We start from the raw sequence: 18,997 nt of genomic DNA, 5'->3' as shown, positions 1-18,997 counted from the left end.
TACTCTAAAAATAAAAACCCACCAATAGAGTGCAAGAAGGTCTCTAGCCAAGGCATTAGCAGAAGCCTCAAAAAGTATGTCTACACTGCAAAGAAAAACCCATAGCACCACGGTCATGGCCTGCGGGGCTCAGGCTGTGGGACTAAAAATAGCACTGTAGATGTTCCTGCTTAGGCTGGATCCTGGGCTCCAAGACTGCACCCTTGCTGAGTTTCAGAAAATATTAAAAATATTCCAAAAATGCAGCACTTTTGTTCTGGAAAAGAGTGTGCATACATGGAGTTAATCAGCAATAGCTTCTCAGCATTAAACTCATACCCTGCCTTACTTTGGATTAACTTTAATGAGTAGACAAGCCCACATACACATACAAACCTGTTTAAAACTAGGTGGATAAAGTAAGCAGGTGATAGAAATCTAAATTCTTATCGCCACCAGTACTTGGAAAACTAAAGCCAAAAAGCAAATCTGACACTGGAGTCACATCAGTCTTGTAATTTTTAAAAGAAATGCCCCAGCCAGACCACCAGGGCATAGCCCTACACACATCTCTTATTCTGCATAATGGAAAACATCTGGTGGAATAAGCCTTTACTCATATGAGAGCAGATATCCTACTTAAACACCTTTGCAAGTGGGGTTTTTGAGTTCTCAGATTTCTGTTCATCAGGTAACAGGCTTGGATATGGGACAACTGAACTGGCTGCAGCTGATCTTCTCTGAATGGGAGATGATGATCAAATATCTGTGCTGACTTTTCTAGATCTGAACCTGGTATTTTACTTATCTTTAATCCCTTGTAGATGTAGACAGATGTTTCTGAGTGGCCCAGTCTTTCCTTTTTCAGAAGGACCAGAGGGTAGTGTTGGACAATTGCTGTTCTTCCCCGAGAAACTTTTTTGTGGCATGCCAAGGGCTCTATTTCATTATCCTTTCCCACATGTACGTAAGGCCATCAAGAAGGTTTGTGAAGAAATGTGGGCTGAGATATATTCAACAGGTTGATGACACTTCATAAATTCTAACATGGCTGGTACAGTGGAACAAATGAGTCGATGCCTTTCTGAGATAAGAGCTCGGATGTCGGCTAGCCGGATGCAGTTCAGCTGGGGTAAGACTGAAATAATGTTAGTGGGGGAAGCAGCTGGGGGATAAATCATGTTGGGGGAAGCAGTTGGTAAAAATTATCTCAGCATCTTTAATTGAAAGGGTTCACCAACTACTTGCATCTGTAGTTCATCATATAGGTGTCTGATTAGATCTTGAAATACTTCTGGATGCCTAGGCAACAAAGAAAGGCTGGAGAACACTTTGCTCCATCTATGATTGAATGAGCGAGTGCTCCATTTTCCCTCTGATGCAGACCTTGCTACAATTATCTATGCCTTTGTCACCTCAAGACTAGACTTGAATTGCACTCCACATGGGGCTCCCACCCCTAGATTATTCAACTGTTACACCAGTGCTCCAGGATAGCTGCCAACAGATTTCTGGGTGTAATTTAATAATGTCAGTTTTAACCTACAAATTCCTAAATGGTCTGAGACCTGGTTAAATACAAGATCACCTCTCTAACCCTTGCCAGATTGTTGCAAATGAGATCAACGGAGGCACTTGAGCTGGCAGGGCATTCTCTACTTATGCTTTGACTTTGGAATTCGTTCCCTATGTTGATCTGCCAGAGTCTGTATTTGTTAACCTTCCAGGCACGCTGCAAAGCCCATCTTTTATCCCAAGTATCAGGGGATGGAGTGGATGTCTGAGCAGGGATATAGGCAGAGATTGGTAGTATGCATGAAAGATTACTTGGCAGAACTGTGGTACCAATATAACAGGAGTTCAATAATTAGTGCAAGATCCCATCTGTTTGTGTTGAATGTTGTCTTTTTAATTTAGGGAGGATGGAGCATATGAGTTAGGCATTACTAAAATCAGAACAAACACACCTCTCTGTTACAGGCTGTGAACCATTTAGTTAATGGGAGTCCATCCTTGCTTGTTCACACAAGCCTCTAGTGGCTTACTGTCTGGTCATATCTATAGGCTTCTGGATTTAATGATTCTCCAAAAGATGACAAGGCCCTTGTGAGGGTCTCACTTTCCCATCTTCAAACTGTCTGATGCCTCAGTTTCCTCATTGGCTGGGTGGTCTGGTTCTCCAGCTGACCCAAAAATTCCCCATCTGGAGTAAACAAAGACAATCAGAACACCTTCTTGGGCAGGGTCTGGTTGGACCTCTCTTCCTATAGGGCTCCCAAATACACCTCTCACTGCTTCCTCCCAGGCTTCTTTTGGAAACTTGCTCTTCTCTCAGAAAAAAAATCAGAAATTCTGCTCTTCCCTAGTTGCCTCCTTGACAGACAGACCTCCCGCCCAGCAGGTCCACATCTCTCTCAGACTGAGGAAAGGAGGCCCTTATATACTCAACATGCTTTGTGATCAGCCTACGGTTCCAGAGTATACTGTAAGTCCCAGAATCAGGGCTGGCTCCAGCTTTTTTGCCACCCCAAGCAGTGAAGCAAAAAGAAATAAAAATAAAGCTGACTGGCGGCACTTCGGCGGCAGCTCAATAGAGCCGCTTCATTCTTCTGCAGCAATTCGGCGGCGGATCCTTCACTCCCTCTCCTCCTCTTCAGCGGCACTTTGGCGGCAGCTCAATGAGGAAGAGAGGGGCTGAGGGACCCGCCACCGAATTGCCGCTGAAAACCCAGACGTGCCACCCCTTTCCATTGGCCGCCCCAACCACCTGCTTCCTTCGCTGGTGCCTGGAGCTGGCCCTGCCCAGAATCTCTCTGTTTAGTTCACTGCTGTGACAGAAGCCCCCTCCTCACACACCCCAATTGTGATACTGATATATCTCCTGAATTCTGGTTTGGTTCACATGCCCCAGACCTTTCTCTTCCCTGGGTGCACAGACTAACCAAACCAGGGTGGTTTTTAGGAATTGTTTTTAATCCAGTTTCCTCTGCAACACTGAAACAGAACAAGAAACCCATCCTTTCTCTTTGTCCATGCACCAGAATGCTTGTTCATGCACCAGGCACTGTAAGAAAAATCTTCAATCCTTGTTATCATCAACCAATAGCAAACACAGTATAGGAAATATACTCTGTGCTTGAAGCCATTTTGTCCAAAAGGGAGGGTAATTTTCCAATTCTGCAGGTTTAGTTGGCTTCTACTGGGGGATAATTATAAATCCCAGGTTTTTGAGACAACTGGTAGTTGCTAACTTGTGGCATCCAACTTCAGCAAGGATGCCTATTAGCTAGCTCCATATACGCAATGATATACACGTCCTTAGGCTCTGGGGCACTCCTATAACTAATACCTGAATTTTTTATTGTAAATCTAGGATCACAAATAAGGCTGAAGGGAAAGTGATCCATGATAGATTTTGACTGGGAATGCCAAAGGATCAGTTCAACAGGGCATCAAAGTAAAACACTGAAGAGTTGCAAGAAAAGAGCCCAATAGATCAGTTGATTTGCACTTGCCTTGGCAACACATGGTATGGATTAAGTTAAAATCTATTACTGTACTACTGGTATCTGTTTCTGTACCAAGGAAGAGCTTATGTGCTATAATATGGTACTTTTGATGCTAGATTCTTTAGAGAAAAAGGATGCACTGGAAAAAAGCAACCCTGAAGCCATAAGATGGGAGGAAGAGGAGGAAATGTCTTGGATATTCCATACCATTTCTGATCAGTTTACTAGCATTTAGCCAGCCATCATCTGGAACCTTCTATCACTTGTAGGCTTTGTTGCATTAGTCAGAACATAACTGGAAATGGTTGGCATTGCGCGTGTTGTTGACAAAAGCAGAACTCTAAGTATAGAGCAGAAAGCGAGAAAAAAGCTGGAGATAGCCCTGGCAGTGAACAGTTAAGAAATGAAATTGTTGAGTGGGCTCCATTTCCCTGTCTGACAAATTCAGAGGGAGGTAACTAGTATCTAGATCAGTGAATCCTACGGGACATTTGAAAAGCTATTTTTGTGCTATGATATACTTGGTTCATGCATTGCCCAAAACACAATAACCTTCTTAAACATTTATATGGCAAAGACTCCGCTATATCTGAAGCTGAATTCAGTCAAAGCTATAAATTCGTTCTCCAAATGAACTGTATGAATTCTCCAAATGAAAGTCTAAAACTCTGGTGACTCCCCATATATCACTAAATTTATAACCAACTCTCCTAGTTCATACTATAACATGGTTCACTGAATTCAAATATTAAATATTGGAAAAGGGAAATCTCACACTGATTTAGTGAAATAAATGCATTTTGGTTTGCTGGCTGAATCTTTCTTTAGTGATAATGTACTTAAATACATCTAGTGATCATTGAAAGCTGTAAGATATATTCATTTAAAAAGGTACTGGAGGGAAGCTACAGAAAAGCAATGTCAGTACAAGAACCTATACTCAAGGTTCACAACCAACAAACTGGGCCTGAGAGAGACAGTTTTCAATCTACCATAGCACACTCATTTTAAACAAGAATTTTACATTTTTAAACAAGTGACAACAAAATTTATTGAAAGAGGGAGCTTGAAATAATGGCCTGATTCATTACTGCATTGCTTCAGTTTTACACTTGTGTAGCCCCACTGCAGTCAGTTAGGTCAGCGTAGCACTGGGCAGTAACACAGTGATGAACCAAACCCAAGGTTGGATTTTGATTTTTGAACATGTATAACATTTTCCAAATGCTCATCTTCAAGACTCTGCATTTCTGATGTCAATTTACAATGACAAACTCTTGAGATAACTCCACGTGGGACAGAGGTAAATTTTGGTTCCAAAGGGAATGACATATCTTGCAATGAGGAAGAGTGAAGAGATATGTTTTAGGGAGGGTGAGAACAAGAGCATGAAAAAAAGTCTTGATATGGTGTGTATTGAAAGCAACACAACATCTGGGTAAAACTTTATATTAATAAGATTCCATTTATAAATGGTTTATACAGGGTTAACAAAACATTAATAGATCTTATAGGCACGTCACAGAAATGAGTACCATGTGTTATAGGTAGTTATGGGCACACCAGTACAAGGTGTTACAGATGGTTATAAGGCATGGTTATAGTTAACCTATCTTCCTGTTGAGACTCTGTATCAACATATAACCATTGACTATAATATCTATTAATCATTTTTTAATGGAACCATAATATAAAAGTGTGACCACTCTACCTGTTGTGGTTAAGACGGATCTCATTTACAAGACTTTTGAGAGTGCCAGGACTATTACTTCAGTGGCCACAAGGATCTTTCACTTGACCCTTAGAATCTGTTTTTCAGGGTGCAGGAAAATGGTAGACTCTGACCGTTAACAGGGAGTTCATAGTCATCTACTGTTATAACAAACCTAGTCTGGCATAGCTTCTATAATCTACTGTAATGACCATATGAATGGGACATGCATTTGCATTTTAGAACTCAGTGTCTGCATTAAGTGCAACCTTTGTCAAATTAAATGGGATGCTGATACCAAGAACAAAAAATCTATCCAAGATGTGAATGCAGTTGGATTTTTTTTTCAGCTGCACAAACAACTTTACTGACTGTAAATCAGTTTAGTGCTGCAGCAATGGGAACATTATACATTCAGATCTCAGTTCAAACAAATGAAGTTCTATTGTGTTTCAAATAACATTTAATCTTGAATTTCCTAGGAGAACTATGAAATTAAAAAAAAAAAAGGCCTAAGGCCTATAAACTCACAAGATGGAATGGGAATGACACTTACCTAGAAATGACACACAGACTTTACAGAAAGTATGAAACTGGAACTTGCTGGCAGCCTCCAGAAGAGTTTTTGCGTTGGCAGAATCTATGATCAAAGAACCTGTATAAACAAACTCCAGTAGTAATTCCAGAACATCTGCAGTGAGGTTTGACATGGCCAATTCCAGCTTCTCCCCGCCTCTGCTACTGTCTCGTGGTGACCTGGTAACAGCAGACAAGGACATTCTTACAGGACATTATGCCATCCCCCTTTTGTTGTTGTTTACCAATTAGCGAGGGCTAGAAAATTGATTCATTAACTTTCTCCATATTTTTAAGGAATTGAAGAGTATTGTACTTTAAAATAACTGAACTTAAAGACTTTAACTGGATCTGAAAGAGAAGAGTCTTAAAGCGAGTTTTACAAAAAAAAATCAGTTTATTGCTACTCTGCATTTTCATGCAAAAGAAGGTTGCAAAAAAAAAAAAAAGGAAGAAAGAAAGAAAAAGAAAAGAATGAGCCAACATTAATGAGAATGAGGACCCGGATTAGCTTTCAAAGGGAAACAATACATTTTAACACTTAGAGTTAACATCTCATCTTTTGTGCATAATATGACATAGTAAGGCAAAAACACTCCTAAATTTCAAGAGAAAAGGTCACCTAGTTTTTCAAGAGCATATCCCCATCCAGTACATGAAATAATATTTTAAATGTCATGCACATTTTGAGATCTATTTAAGGATCTTTTCTATCAGCCATAATAATAGTAAGTTTTTAAAAACTGTTGGGGTTTTTTTTTTTGCTTGATTCCTCAATGAATGTTAATGTAACAATATATATGTTTTTGTTCTAAAAATATATTGTTCCCTTGTAGGCACTAAAAAAGGAAGCCCCTCATGGCATTGCTTTGAAAACTGAATACAAGACAAGATAGACAGACAAAATGGTTAGAGCAAAGAAGGGAGGGGGGTGGGAAAACAATAACCAGCTCTGCCACAGGAAGCCAGCAGCCATCCTCTAGGAAGTTTCATGACTGTGGCCTACGATTTTTCCTGCATAAAGTGCTAAACAATTTGGGGATCAAAATATCTCCTGCATTTGAAGTGTGCATTAGTGCTTGTGAAACTATGGGACAAAAAATAATAGTAATGTATTAAAATAAGGGCCCAGTTCCTAATGCATGGTTGGCTGGTGTAGCTGCAACACTAAGGACAGATAACACCTGAAAGACAAAAATGATAATAAATTTGGTAACGTCAAGAATGGGGGGAAAATCTGTTAAAGTAAGAAAATAAACTCCTTTAGTGGTTAGAGCCATTCAGCATCTTCTTACAGAAACATTAATTTCTCCTAATGACCAGACAATCAAAGTCCGCTCACTCCATCACTGCTACAGTTCTCGTGAAAACCACCGCATGATCAGCACCAAGGTGCATCATAGAGACCACCAACCTCTTCATACGGTCACATTACTATCCACTGGCCAGGGCTGGCTTTAAATACAAGCAAGAATCACTTCTAGCAATTGCTTGGGAACCTACATGTTCAAGGTTCACAATGCTGTGAAGAAGCTTATGGTCAAATATCCCTTTCTAGCTCTGGAACCAGAGGACACAAGGCCAGAAATTCGTAGTCTGATTCTGCCCCTCTCCCCACAAACACACATACAAAAATCCACAAAGCAATTTGAGGGTCCTGTAAATTTGAGGCATGCCCTGTCACTTTTTTTAATACCTCTGAGTTAGACAATGGTTTCAAATAGTAGAACAAGCTACATTTAGGCCCTGACCCTACAAAAGCTTATGTATGTGAATAGTCCTATTTAATGCAATGGTACTGAGAGTGAGTAAAATTAAGTGTATGCATAAGTCTTTGCAGGACTGGAGTCTTAAATTTGCTTCATATTTCTATTTAAGGTACTTATATGGCCTCAATTACCACAAATATTCATCACCTCACAATCTTTATATCCTCACAGCACCCTGGCCAGGGAGCGAAGTACTGTTATTCTCATTTTACAGATGGGGAACTGAATTACAGATGGTATGTCTATACAGCATTTTGGATCACGCCTCCCAGATCAGGTCAACAGACTTGGGCTAACAAGGCTTGTGCTAACCCTTTAAAAATAGCGGTAGAGACAGCACTTTGAAGATGCAGCTCAGGCTGGAGCTCAGGCTCTGAACCCCACCCCTCTCCCTAGCCTGAGCTCCAGCCTGAACTGCAATTTGGAAAGCACTGTGTACACAGCTATTTTTAGAGCACTAGTGCAAGCTCTGCTAGCCTGTCTGTGAGGCTCACTCCAAAATACTGTGTAGATATAGGGTGACCAGACAGCAAGTATGAAAAATCGGGACAGGGGGTGGGGAGTAATAGGAGCCTGTATAAGAAAAAGACCCAATAATCGGGACTGCCCCTCTAATCTGGACATCTGGTCACCCTATGTAGATATGCCCAGAGAAACTAAATGATTTGCCCAAGGTCATGCAGGAAATCTATGTAAGAGCAGGAAATTAAATCCACGTCTCCCAAGTCCGCAGCTAGTGCCCTAAACACTGGGTCATCCTGTAGGAGATGCCATATTCTGAAAGCAGATGCATAAGCATGTACGTTAAGCAGGTTGCTTATTCTGCCCAACATGCACCCATTGTACTAAACCCTGACTTTTTAACAGGCGTTCTGTATGCTCTCAGAACTGTCATGCATGTAAGCAGTATTTTGCTCAGTCTACAATTCCTCTTGGGACAAGATAGAGAAGCAAAGATTGATTGAGCTCTGAGAGGAAGCCCGTAATCCAGTCTCTCTCTCACAATCCCCTGTACCTAATCTCTAGGTCTGTATAGATAGGGAACCTATCTAATGGTAGAGCAAGAGAACCTTTGACCACAAGGTATGTCGGATGCCATGCATCAAAGTGATTCCATGGTGTGGGAAGTACCTTGAGGTAAAAAGTTCTCTTGCTCTACCATTAATTGCCTCAAGTAACTGTTTGACATGAGTTCATCAGGCCGGTTTCGTTAATGTTATTTAATGTTTGGGCACAGATGCTCACATTTCTATAGGTATTCTGGTACTGGTGTGCTGAGCAGCGCAACACCTAACTGATTTAGGAGCCTACATTTCATTTTCAAAAGGGGATTTCGGCATTCTGATGGAATTCAGACCCCTAAGTGCCTAAATCTCTTTTGGAAAATGAGATTTAGGACCCTAAATCAGTTAGGCATTACTTCATCTAAATACCTTTAGCAATATGAGCCAGAGAGCTCACTAATTTAAATGGGATTGTACGGCATTCGGCAATGGCAGGATTGAGTCCTCGCACGATAGGCAGGCCTGTTGCAAGCAAATATTTGTCTACGGTATTAATTCCATTTGTGCTGGCAAATGTTGTGGGGGTGAGTGCATGCACTGACAGCGTAACAAGGCTCTTTGGGTGACTAATCATGTGCAGTTTCCGACTGTGAATGCAACAGTGAACAGGCCAGACAGTGCAAAACCAGTAGCCTGCCACTGACATTAGAATAAAGAAAATACCAATTTAAGCAACAACTCCAGCCTGTCATTCTTTAGAATAATTAAGTTATAATCTCTTTTCCTTTGTAATACACCAAGCAATAAATGGCTGCTGCAATTGATTAAATACAAAAACAAAGCTAAGGTGTTCAGTCACAAAAGCCACTTATGGCAAGTATAATACAAAGCAATAGAGATTATTCATATTACTAAACCAGCCAGAAAAGGAAACTGAGTTATGTCAGTTTCTGCCTCTGATGCTTTAAAAGTAGCATGCTGTGGTGCTTGGGCAACAGAGGCACAGCTTAGGGCAGTGGTGGGCAACCTGTGGCCCGCACACGGCCTGTCAAGGTAATCCACTGGTGGGCTGTGAGACAGTTCGTTTACACTGATCGCCTGCAGCTCTCAGTGGCCGTGGTTCGCCGTTCCCGCAGCTCCCACTGGCTGGGAATGGCAAACAGCTGTCACTGGGAGCTGCAGGGGGCCACAGGTTGCCCACCACTGGTTTAGAGGCATCACTTATTTGGGATGCATACTGAAAACAGGCCTGGTTCAGCCAACAAAATAAAATAAGAAGCCTGCATGGCTTCCATGCTGATGACCTGGGCTCTGTAGATTTACTCGGCCTGGAAACCAGATGGATTATTGTCTAAAGCAGGTCCTAAGGGATCAACAGAGAGTTTTCAAAGAAACAGAGAAAGAGAAACATGTGCGGAGACAGACTTATGACTGGAGACATCACAGAGTATTAGTGTGGTTTGAAATGGGATTCTGGGGTCCAATTTAGTGAAATGGTTTTATAATAGAATTTTTTCTTAGGTATTTCCTTTCTAACTCTGATGTATTGTATAATGATAGTCTTAAAGTGGTTCCCGTGTTTCTTATTTGATATGCAGCAGGATATAAAGATCCTCTATGCACCTAGCAGACTTCGTAAATGTACAAAAGTGGTCTATATTCTCCTCTCAGTTATATTGGTGCAAACCCAGTGAAGTCAGGAAGTTGCACAAGTATAACCAAGAGGAGAATTTAGCCCTGCTGTAAGTGCTTATATAGTTGACCAAGTGAAAAAACGTATGTGCATATATATACACTTGTGCACAAGGGGTCTGATCCTGCACGATTATAGTCAATGGGAGTTTTGTCACTCACTTCAGTGGGTGCAAGATGAGACCCTAACGGTCTAGTATTGTTCTTAGAGAGGTCAACAGCAAAACTTCTACTGGGGAGAATTTGTCTGTAATTGAAAAAAGTGCACACAAATCAACACATGCACACGCAGCAATGTTAATGGAAGCTCATTATAGATATAAATAAGAACATGCACATACACAATGCATCTTGGACATCTGAGAGACTGTCTCCTTAGCATTTTATTCTAGGCTGAAGCTGGGTAATATATGTTTTAGGTCCATGGACATAGTTAAACAAAGCACATTTTGCTATTTGCTCTGTGAACTCTAAAGTTTAACAATGTCATTTTATGGGCTTTCTAATCATTGCTCTTATTATAAAGGTCAAACATTTCACATTGTGACAGAAAATCAATAATTCTCCCAACAGCCCCTGGGGGCAATAAGTTTTGCTTCTAAAGAATAATGTGTAATAAACAATTTTAGACTTTACTTTATCATTGCTGCAATCTCTGAGAACAGCTAGAGTAAAAAGACGGTAATTCCTGATATATAAACTCATTAAAATTAGGAAGTGATTTAGAATAGAACTTTAAAAAGATGCATCTTGGGCTAAGCAGCAAAAAGGTTAGATTAGGTCTATATTTAAACAAGCTAAGAGAGTTCTTTTACAGCTTAACTATATTGTAGTTGTCAGGGAATTTTTTCAGATTAACAAATCATATAGCCACCCATGGGATGATTGTAGACCTAAAAAATGTGAAAACAAAATGTAATGAAGAGATAATCTACCTAAATAAACCAGGGTCCTTGGGCATGCTCTGTCCACTGAGCTCAGCTACAACTTTCAATGTAATAACTTAAACTGGAGAGATCATAGGCACAGGGAGATTTTTAAAGCAAAGGACATCTCAGTTATAAACTGGAACCCAAAGAACAAAGTTACTGGCCCTTTCACTGAGTTACTCTATATAGGGAAGCTAATAGAAATGCACACTGGTAAAACAGGATTAATATTAGAAGGGGGGAAAAATCCTTGCTTGCAATGTTCAGGATTGTGCTCTGGAAACACACACACACACACACACACACACACACACACACACACACACACACACACACACACACCTCTCTCTCTCTCTCTCTGAATTCTTGGTATTAATGGTAATTTTGTCCTTGAAATGCATTTCCTGAGATCCAGCACACATAGGTAAACATCAGCACTAGTGTTTCATGGTTAGTACAGACATAGCTAAGTTTTCTTCATCATCTCCTGAATAAAGTTTAATATATATATGTATATATATATATATACACACACACACATATATACACACATACACACATATATACATAAATTCTATTTATGAGATAATGCACTTGGTGTATTATATAAAATAACTTCACTGCATCATTTTTATCAAGAGGTTCTTTTTAATATAACCTTTCTGTGATGCAGTACAAAAATTTTTATAACGAGGTGCTTTGAGTGTCAAAGCAGCATTTAGACTCCAGCTGAAGTACCCTTATATACGGAGTTCTCCTAGTATTTCACTTCATCAATTTACCGACAACAATACTGTTGCCTCTAACTGGCTTGCAACACTGTTTTGATTGACCAATGGTCTGATTGTCTCTTAGAGTTGGCTACAGTCTTACTCAGTTTCACTTCAAATGTGAAAAGCTATCTGTGAGCAGTGGAGAAACCAGTTTTCTCACTGTTTACAAGCTATAGTCACAATAAAAGTCAAAGCAAATTCAGAGACAAGGTGGGTGAGGTAACATCTTTTACTGGACTAACCTCACTCATCTTGTCTCTAATATTCTAGGACCAACACGGCTACAACACTGCATAAAACAAATTTAAAATATTCAAAATAGAGCCGCCTGCAAGGAATGCACACGAATAAAGCAAAACGCTTTATGTAAATGTACATTTCTGACTAGGAACTGTTGGTTCAACTTTATCCCACACTGCCTCATCATGCTGTATGTGAACAGGGAGACTAATAGACCTTTCAGTGACATCTCTTCATGTCTGAAGCAGTATGACTACATGGGGTGCAACCTCAAAGCCATGCCATACATCACAGCTTCGCCCTACGAAAATGGGCACTGAATAAAAGATTAACCTAAAAATAAAGACATTTCTGGTATTGTACCCACCAGCATGCAGTGGTTAGAATCTGCCTCTTTCTCTGTTTCTATCCAGGGCCCATCACAATTCAACAAACAAAATTAAGCAGACAAGAAAATGAAATTGATTTCTATCAGATAGATTCAGCTATTGGGGGCATCTTTGATTTCCCTATTGATCATTATCCTGCACATCTTGGCCACTTGGAATTTAATGGCAATAGAACTCAGATACCCCTGTACTTGAAAAGCACATGCCTCTATGGTTTGTGCTAAAGGAGATTTCTGTTAACATAATAGGGCTTGTGGCCCAAACAAATGAGCAGTTTTGATTCTATCCAGAGGGCGGTGGAACATGCATTCTATTCTTTACAACATATGTTGATACCTGCATCCGAGAGCCTTGATATTGCCCCCCTCATGCCATTGGTGTGGCTGGAAGTTGCACACACAGACCATAGTATATGGCCCTAGGATTGCTGTCTTCTCTGTCCAACTACCTAATGAACTTCCAGCTTCTGCTCCACCTCCTAAATGTACTGTGACATGCTGTTCTTATTGGTTTTGGTTTCATAGTGAGGGACATAATTAATACAAGAGCAAATATTTGTGTTCTCATTTCACTAGAGCAAAACATTTGCTACCTATGCCAATGGGATAAAAAAATCAGAAATTAAATTGCTTCATTCCCTGGACAGTTTGTTTGGGTCTAAAGGAAACAGGAAATCCAAGATTAGAATATGAGATGAAGCACTTAAACCAAGAACAGCTACATCTTTTTAACTCTGTCAAATTGTTTTGATTACCAAATAGAGAACACTAGACTGGGATTGGCAGCTTCTCATAAGGCTGAAGAGTCTGTTAGTTATGTGCTCATTAAAAACTTTTGTTCAAGTCTACACAATTTAGGCAGAATATCTTGTTTACTGTGGAACATAATCCTAGAGGTACATGAAACTCCAGGCAAATAAGAACAAAGTGCAGCATTGCTGCATCCTCACTGTCCACTCTTTGACTTTTCATCATCAAAATTTTTAAATGGTTTAAAGTCACATGTCTGTTTATCTTGGGATAAACAAAAAAGAAGCTTAATGACATCTATAGCTTACCTCTAGCTAAGTAGAGAACAGATATTGTACTCTGCATGGAAAGCAATGTTTCATGCCTAAGAGCTTGATTTACGATTCTGTATAATTATAGGTTCATCATGAGATATAAATGTACAGATACACAAACACAACAACATGGATTTACACAACACAGACCCCAAGATGCATGTACATACTGTGGTCACATGTTATTTACTGAGTTACTAGAATTTATACAGCTGCAAGAGAATCAGTCAGGTAAATGATGACAACAAGGGACATTTATAGAGCAACATCATTGCAATACATGTGCCATAAGGCAGTGGATGTTCTATTAAATAGGATTTTTAAAAAATAAATTATACCCTAGCATGGCTTCTCTTTTGGAATTATTTTATCGATATCAAAATGTACTAACTTGCAAATCTCTGCCTTCTTTACGCTATCTCAGAGATAAATATTATCTGGAGCCTCAGCTATTATCCATCTTTCTCGTGAGATAAGAAAAATACATACTGTAATGATGCTATACTGTGATTAGGGTAAAGAACTAGCAAAATCATGAGATTAAATAAATTAGTGTTTAAACACAGCCTTGCAAATTCATCATGAAACTTTACCTGACCAGGCACAAAATCTACTTGTCCACCCTTTACCATGACATTGATGCAGATAATGTTATTGCTTGCTCCAGGCAAAAAGAATTTGGCAAGGCTGATTTAGCATACTAGGGGCCAAACGCTCTCAGTTTGCAGCTGTTCAATCCCCAGTAAAGTCAGTGGAGTTCCATGAGTGTAAACCTGTTTGTGTATTGGGCATTTTCTCCTAATGCACCATCCACAAATCAGACAAATCATCATTTTAGACCAAGACAAACTATAGGTTAACAACAAATGCTTTTGTTAACCAGAGACGTGGCCAGAACAAAACAAAAAACTAACAAAAGAGGCAAATTTCAAATATGGTTTTAAGGCTATTCAAAGATGGAACACAATCTAATTGCTCTATGCAGGCTGCTTCAAAAAAGCAAGGCCAGGCTCAGTTGAAGGGTGTAATGCTATAGTAGCTGAGGTCACAGACTGAAATACAGATCTGCCTCCCGGCTGAGACTGGAGAAAGAAACATACAAGCTTTAAGAGGTCAGCTTAAACAAGTGGCAAGACAATGAGCCAATGGCTCTTGGAAGAGCAACATTTGCTGTCTCTGGACTCTTTTGCTAGGGTTAGGGGACAAAGTGAGAGCCTCTAAGGACCTGCTTGTAGAGTAATGAAAAACTGGGCCACAGTATTGAGTCTGAGCACCAACATACTTGCAAAAGCCTCATTTGAACAGAAAACAGCAAAATATATTGAGGAACAAAAATTTTGCTTTGGGGATTTTAGACATAGGAAGAAGAATTAAAAATAAATGTCATGACCGACAACAGTTAATTCTTGAAAAACTACAGGTTCCCCTCATCCTGCTCAGATCTGATCTCGTCTGATCATATTTATTGCACAATAATAAAACAGCTTACTACACAGTTGGCACTATACAAATAACAACAAATCTATTTAACTGGATGTGGTGAAATTTACACAAGTGTTTATATAGGCCAGGCTACATATAGGTATATCTAAGGCTCCCTTTCAATGCTGGGGGGGGATAATTAAATATTTATTTATTAATTATTATGATTATGTATTTATATTAAGGTAGTAGCCCTAAGGTCCTAATTGGCATTTCAAGAATTAGAATGAATTTTGCAAGGTGTTAGCTCTTTGATATAGGGTCTTACAGTTACATTTTTGTAATACAGTTAAGGCTTGTCTACATGGGGACATTCAGGAAAGTTAATCTGTATTAACTAAATGTGTGAATTTAAAGTGAATTAGTTAAACTGCATTAGATCCTTGTGTGGGCACTCTAATTCAAAATTAAAGTGGCCTTAATTCGGTTTAGCTTAATTCACTTTTCTGAGTGTCCCAGCAAAGGCAAACCCTTAGACGAGGCACGTACCACTTTTAAAAAATATGTAAGTGAAAGGTATTATACCACATAACTGGTAGTGTTTTTTCACATATCTCCTATTATTGGTACTGTGGATTTGTTACCTACAGCAAACCTTCAAGAATTGCTCTGCACATTTTGCCCATCACTGTTTAGTGCAACAGGAACAAAGGATTTGGCAAAAGCTGATCATATCATTAACATAAATTCAGTATCCTAATCCAGCAGTGGCCAATACTGGATATTAAAGAAAGGCAAAAATAAATAAATAAATCCTACCTCAAAATGCACTTGTGCAGTGTTGTAAACACAGGTGGGATGGGCAGAGTCAGACTCATCCTTGACCCCCCACAGCTACCTTCTAGCACCCTGAATCATCATATTTGATTATTTTCATTTTAGGGCAAGATAGGCTTTTGGAGGGTGGCCGAAAACCACAGAGTTGAAGAGCCTAGTTCCAGTCCCTGGACTGTGCAGTTTTTGCCTATCTGTCTTTGATCCATTTAGCTTTAGCTGGCTCTTGTAACATAACTCTTCCCCTTTGCCCGTAAATTGCAAGTTCATAACACAGCCAAACTCAGACTGGGCCCTGAGATGTAAGTAAATATAGCTAGGTCACACGAATCAGTGTCTTCCGAGCGGCTGCATGACAGCAATGTGGCTCACAGATAAGTCTAGCCAGAGCGAGGGCAAGGGAGTGATTAGTCTGTCATTTCTTGGATAAGATTTGTAGGATTTGTAGTTCTGTCTAGAAATTATGTGAGTGAGAAGCCCCTGCCTACTAAAGACAGAGAGGAGGCTGAGGTTAAGTGATTCTGCATGGTACCTCTGCAAGCTGGAACTGTCCTGAGGCAGATGCTCGATTTCCGCACTATAGCCTGAGCTTCAAGATGGATCTGCCCTGTCTCACTTGCCAGGTTTTGTCTTTCAAAACAGAATGAATTTATCTGCCTGCCAATGCAGAGCAAGCATCCAGAGCAAGCCGGTCACCCACCAATCTACGACTGCGTTTGCTTGGCTGAATACAGTCACACTTAAAACGTCTGCTCTGGACTCTGTGTCAGTTCCTTGGCCCTTTGGTTCTGAAGCACAGTTAAGCATTTGTAACCTGCAGTTCGTTTATAGAGAAGCATGTGAATTTCTGCTCAGTGAAAACATGTTTTTCAGAGCCTGGCAGCTGTGTAGTATCAAACCCTAGCGGCCAGCTGTGACATTAGGGTGTGAGTGTTGCTGCTGCTTAATAAAATACAAACGGCAGGAGAACAGCAATGACAAAAATGGCTGCCACTTGTAGGAGCATAAATCTACTTCCCATGGCAGTATTTCAAGCCCAACATACTGTAGTTATGAGTTACTTGTTTAAGAGGAAAGGCATTTATAGCATTACTTGCACCTTCGCAGCAAACGAACAGTACACTTTGTACTCTCTATTAAACTTCCCTTTTTCATAGGCCCCATAAATAGTTTAACAGAAGCAACTGATGATTTCCCTCTATGTACAGTACATCTCCGATTGCACCTGAAAAACGTATCTGATTTTCAAGACCTTCTCCTCCTCTTTCAAAATAAAATAAAATAAAATAAAGCAAGGATTTACTTTCACAAATGTTTTATCTTTACAGGGAAGCTGAAAGAGGCAGATGCAGATATGCTCCCGACTTCTCAACTGGGGTTAAAAGCAAAAGTTCTTGATAAGAAGCAAAACAGGAAGGGATTGCTAAGAGTGGATTTTTCTTTCATCTGCTATTTCTCATTTTTGGCTTCTCATAAGGTAAACACAAACCAGACAATCTGTTTTCCAGACACCTGAATGCTTTTGCAGTTTTGTCAGACTGTTTCAGAGGGAGAGAGGCAGATTTCTCTGTCTTGTGTCCAAATTCTGCCTTCTTTTACAATGGTGTAAATCCAGAGTAACTCCCATGACTTCAATGAAGACACACTGGAATTACAAGGGTGCAAGCCTTAGCACCCAGGTCCCAGATATAAAAAGAGGACCCGCTACCCCATTTTAGAAAAACAAAACAACAGAGAAAAGCAGCGGGCTATCCTGGAAAAACAATTTGGTCATGAACTAAAGTGACTTTGCTCCTTTGGAAAAGAAATAGGACTAGAGTGTTGCCAGATTATGTTCCATCAGAATTCTTGGCTTTGTGATCTCATCTCCTGCTGTGTGTATTTTATGCTGTATGCTACTGGAATTAGCCAGCCCTTGGGGCTACAAAGTTAAGAGCATCATTAAAAGCAAATCTTGAACAGTTAAAAGGTACAGAATACTATTTGAACTTCTCTGTGCTGCTGCCTCACAAAGAAATACGACGCTGAGGTTTGCTTATAAGAGCCCGTATTTGGGCCCAGAAAGGGATTTTAACCCAAGAACTTCTTATCAATGTGAATTTGGTAAGGATTCCAGAACTTGGGGTTTAGGAAACAAAAAAAGCTAATCAAAGAGCTCCGGTGAAGTTTACTTTGCCATTTATATGGCAGCTGTATTTGTCTACTTAGCATGCAGTTTAAAAACATTATACCACATCATGGGATTTTCCATTCCTTTCTTCCAGACACACACAATCAAAACAAAGAAACATACACACAATCAAAACAAGGAATTCTAGTTACAAATGAAGCTGTAAAATCTGGTTCTGGAATGTGGACAACCTTGCCAAAGTTGGGAGGGGAGGGATGCTTGGGTATGGGGTTTTGGTTTGGCCTATTATAGAGATGGAGCCCAACGCAAAAATTAAGATTTGGATTTTGAAACATGCCCTCTATCCCTCCATAAAAATATATGGGGGAGGGAATCAAAGTTGGAGGGAGGGCTGTTTGGATTCTGGTCTCTCTCAAGTCATGTAGAGATGATCACAGATGTATCTGACATATACACACGTATAGCATACACATACGGGTTGAGTCTGAGCCACAAAACTCAGATTCAGATTCTGGTCTTTATTTCAACCTCGCTTCCATAATTGGAAAGAATTCAGCTTGGGGTATCTGTTAGGGGCCAACTCCAATGCACACATACAAGATATGTGGATATTATTTAGGTTACAGGGGATCCTCCTGTTTTTCCACCTCTCATCCTTGTTTAACATTCACCCCCCCTCAAGGTCATCTACTGCAATAACCTCCTGTTGGCCAAGTCTGAACAGGATCTTAAGTAATGCCACCTGATTAGCCAGAGGACTCCTTCCAACAGGGGCTGAACATGCTGTCTATCTTATCACCAGCTCTAGGAGCAAGTGATAAGATCAGGTAATGAAATACATCTCTCTCACAAGGAAAGTTCTAAACATTAACCAAAAGAGTCACCAAGAAAAAAAATCCTTACACATTTAACATAAAGAGTAGTAAGTCTGTTCCAAGAGTTTGATGTTTAAGAAAGCTACAAAGTAAAGGGGCAT

The 18,997-nt window shown here is 40.0% G+C and overlaps 1 protein-coding gene across 2 annotated transcripts in view; it reads right to left on the bottom strand.

Moving 5' to 3' along the window:
* KLHL29 (kelch like family member 29) overlaps nucleotides 1–18,997 on the bottom strand; it is a 475,551-nt gene that overhangs the window by 69,042 nt on the left and 387,512 nt on the right. For both annotated transcript variants that reach the window (XM_050950742.1, XM_050950741.1), the window contains exon 6: nucleotides 5,756–5,955. In XM_050950742.1, coding sequence (XP_050806699.1) covers nucleotides 5,756–5,955 — 200 coding nt within the window. The remainder of the gene's footprint in view (nucleotides 1–5,755; nucleotides 5,956–18,997) is intronic.

The sequence above is a fragment of the Gopherus flavomarginatus genome, chromosome 4 (assembly GCF_025201925.1).
Source record: "Gopherus flavomarginatus isolate rGopFla2 chromosome 4, rGopFla2.mat.asm, whole genome shotgun sequence".
Classification (NCBI taxonomy): Eukaryota; Metazoa; Chordata; order Testudines; family Testudinidae; genus Gopherus; species Gopherus flavomarginatus.
Note: the sequence above shows the minus strand (reverse complement) of the source record. Positions and strands in the feature narration are given on the sequence as shown.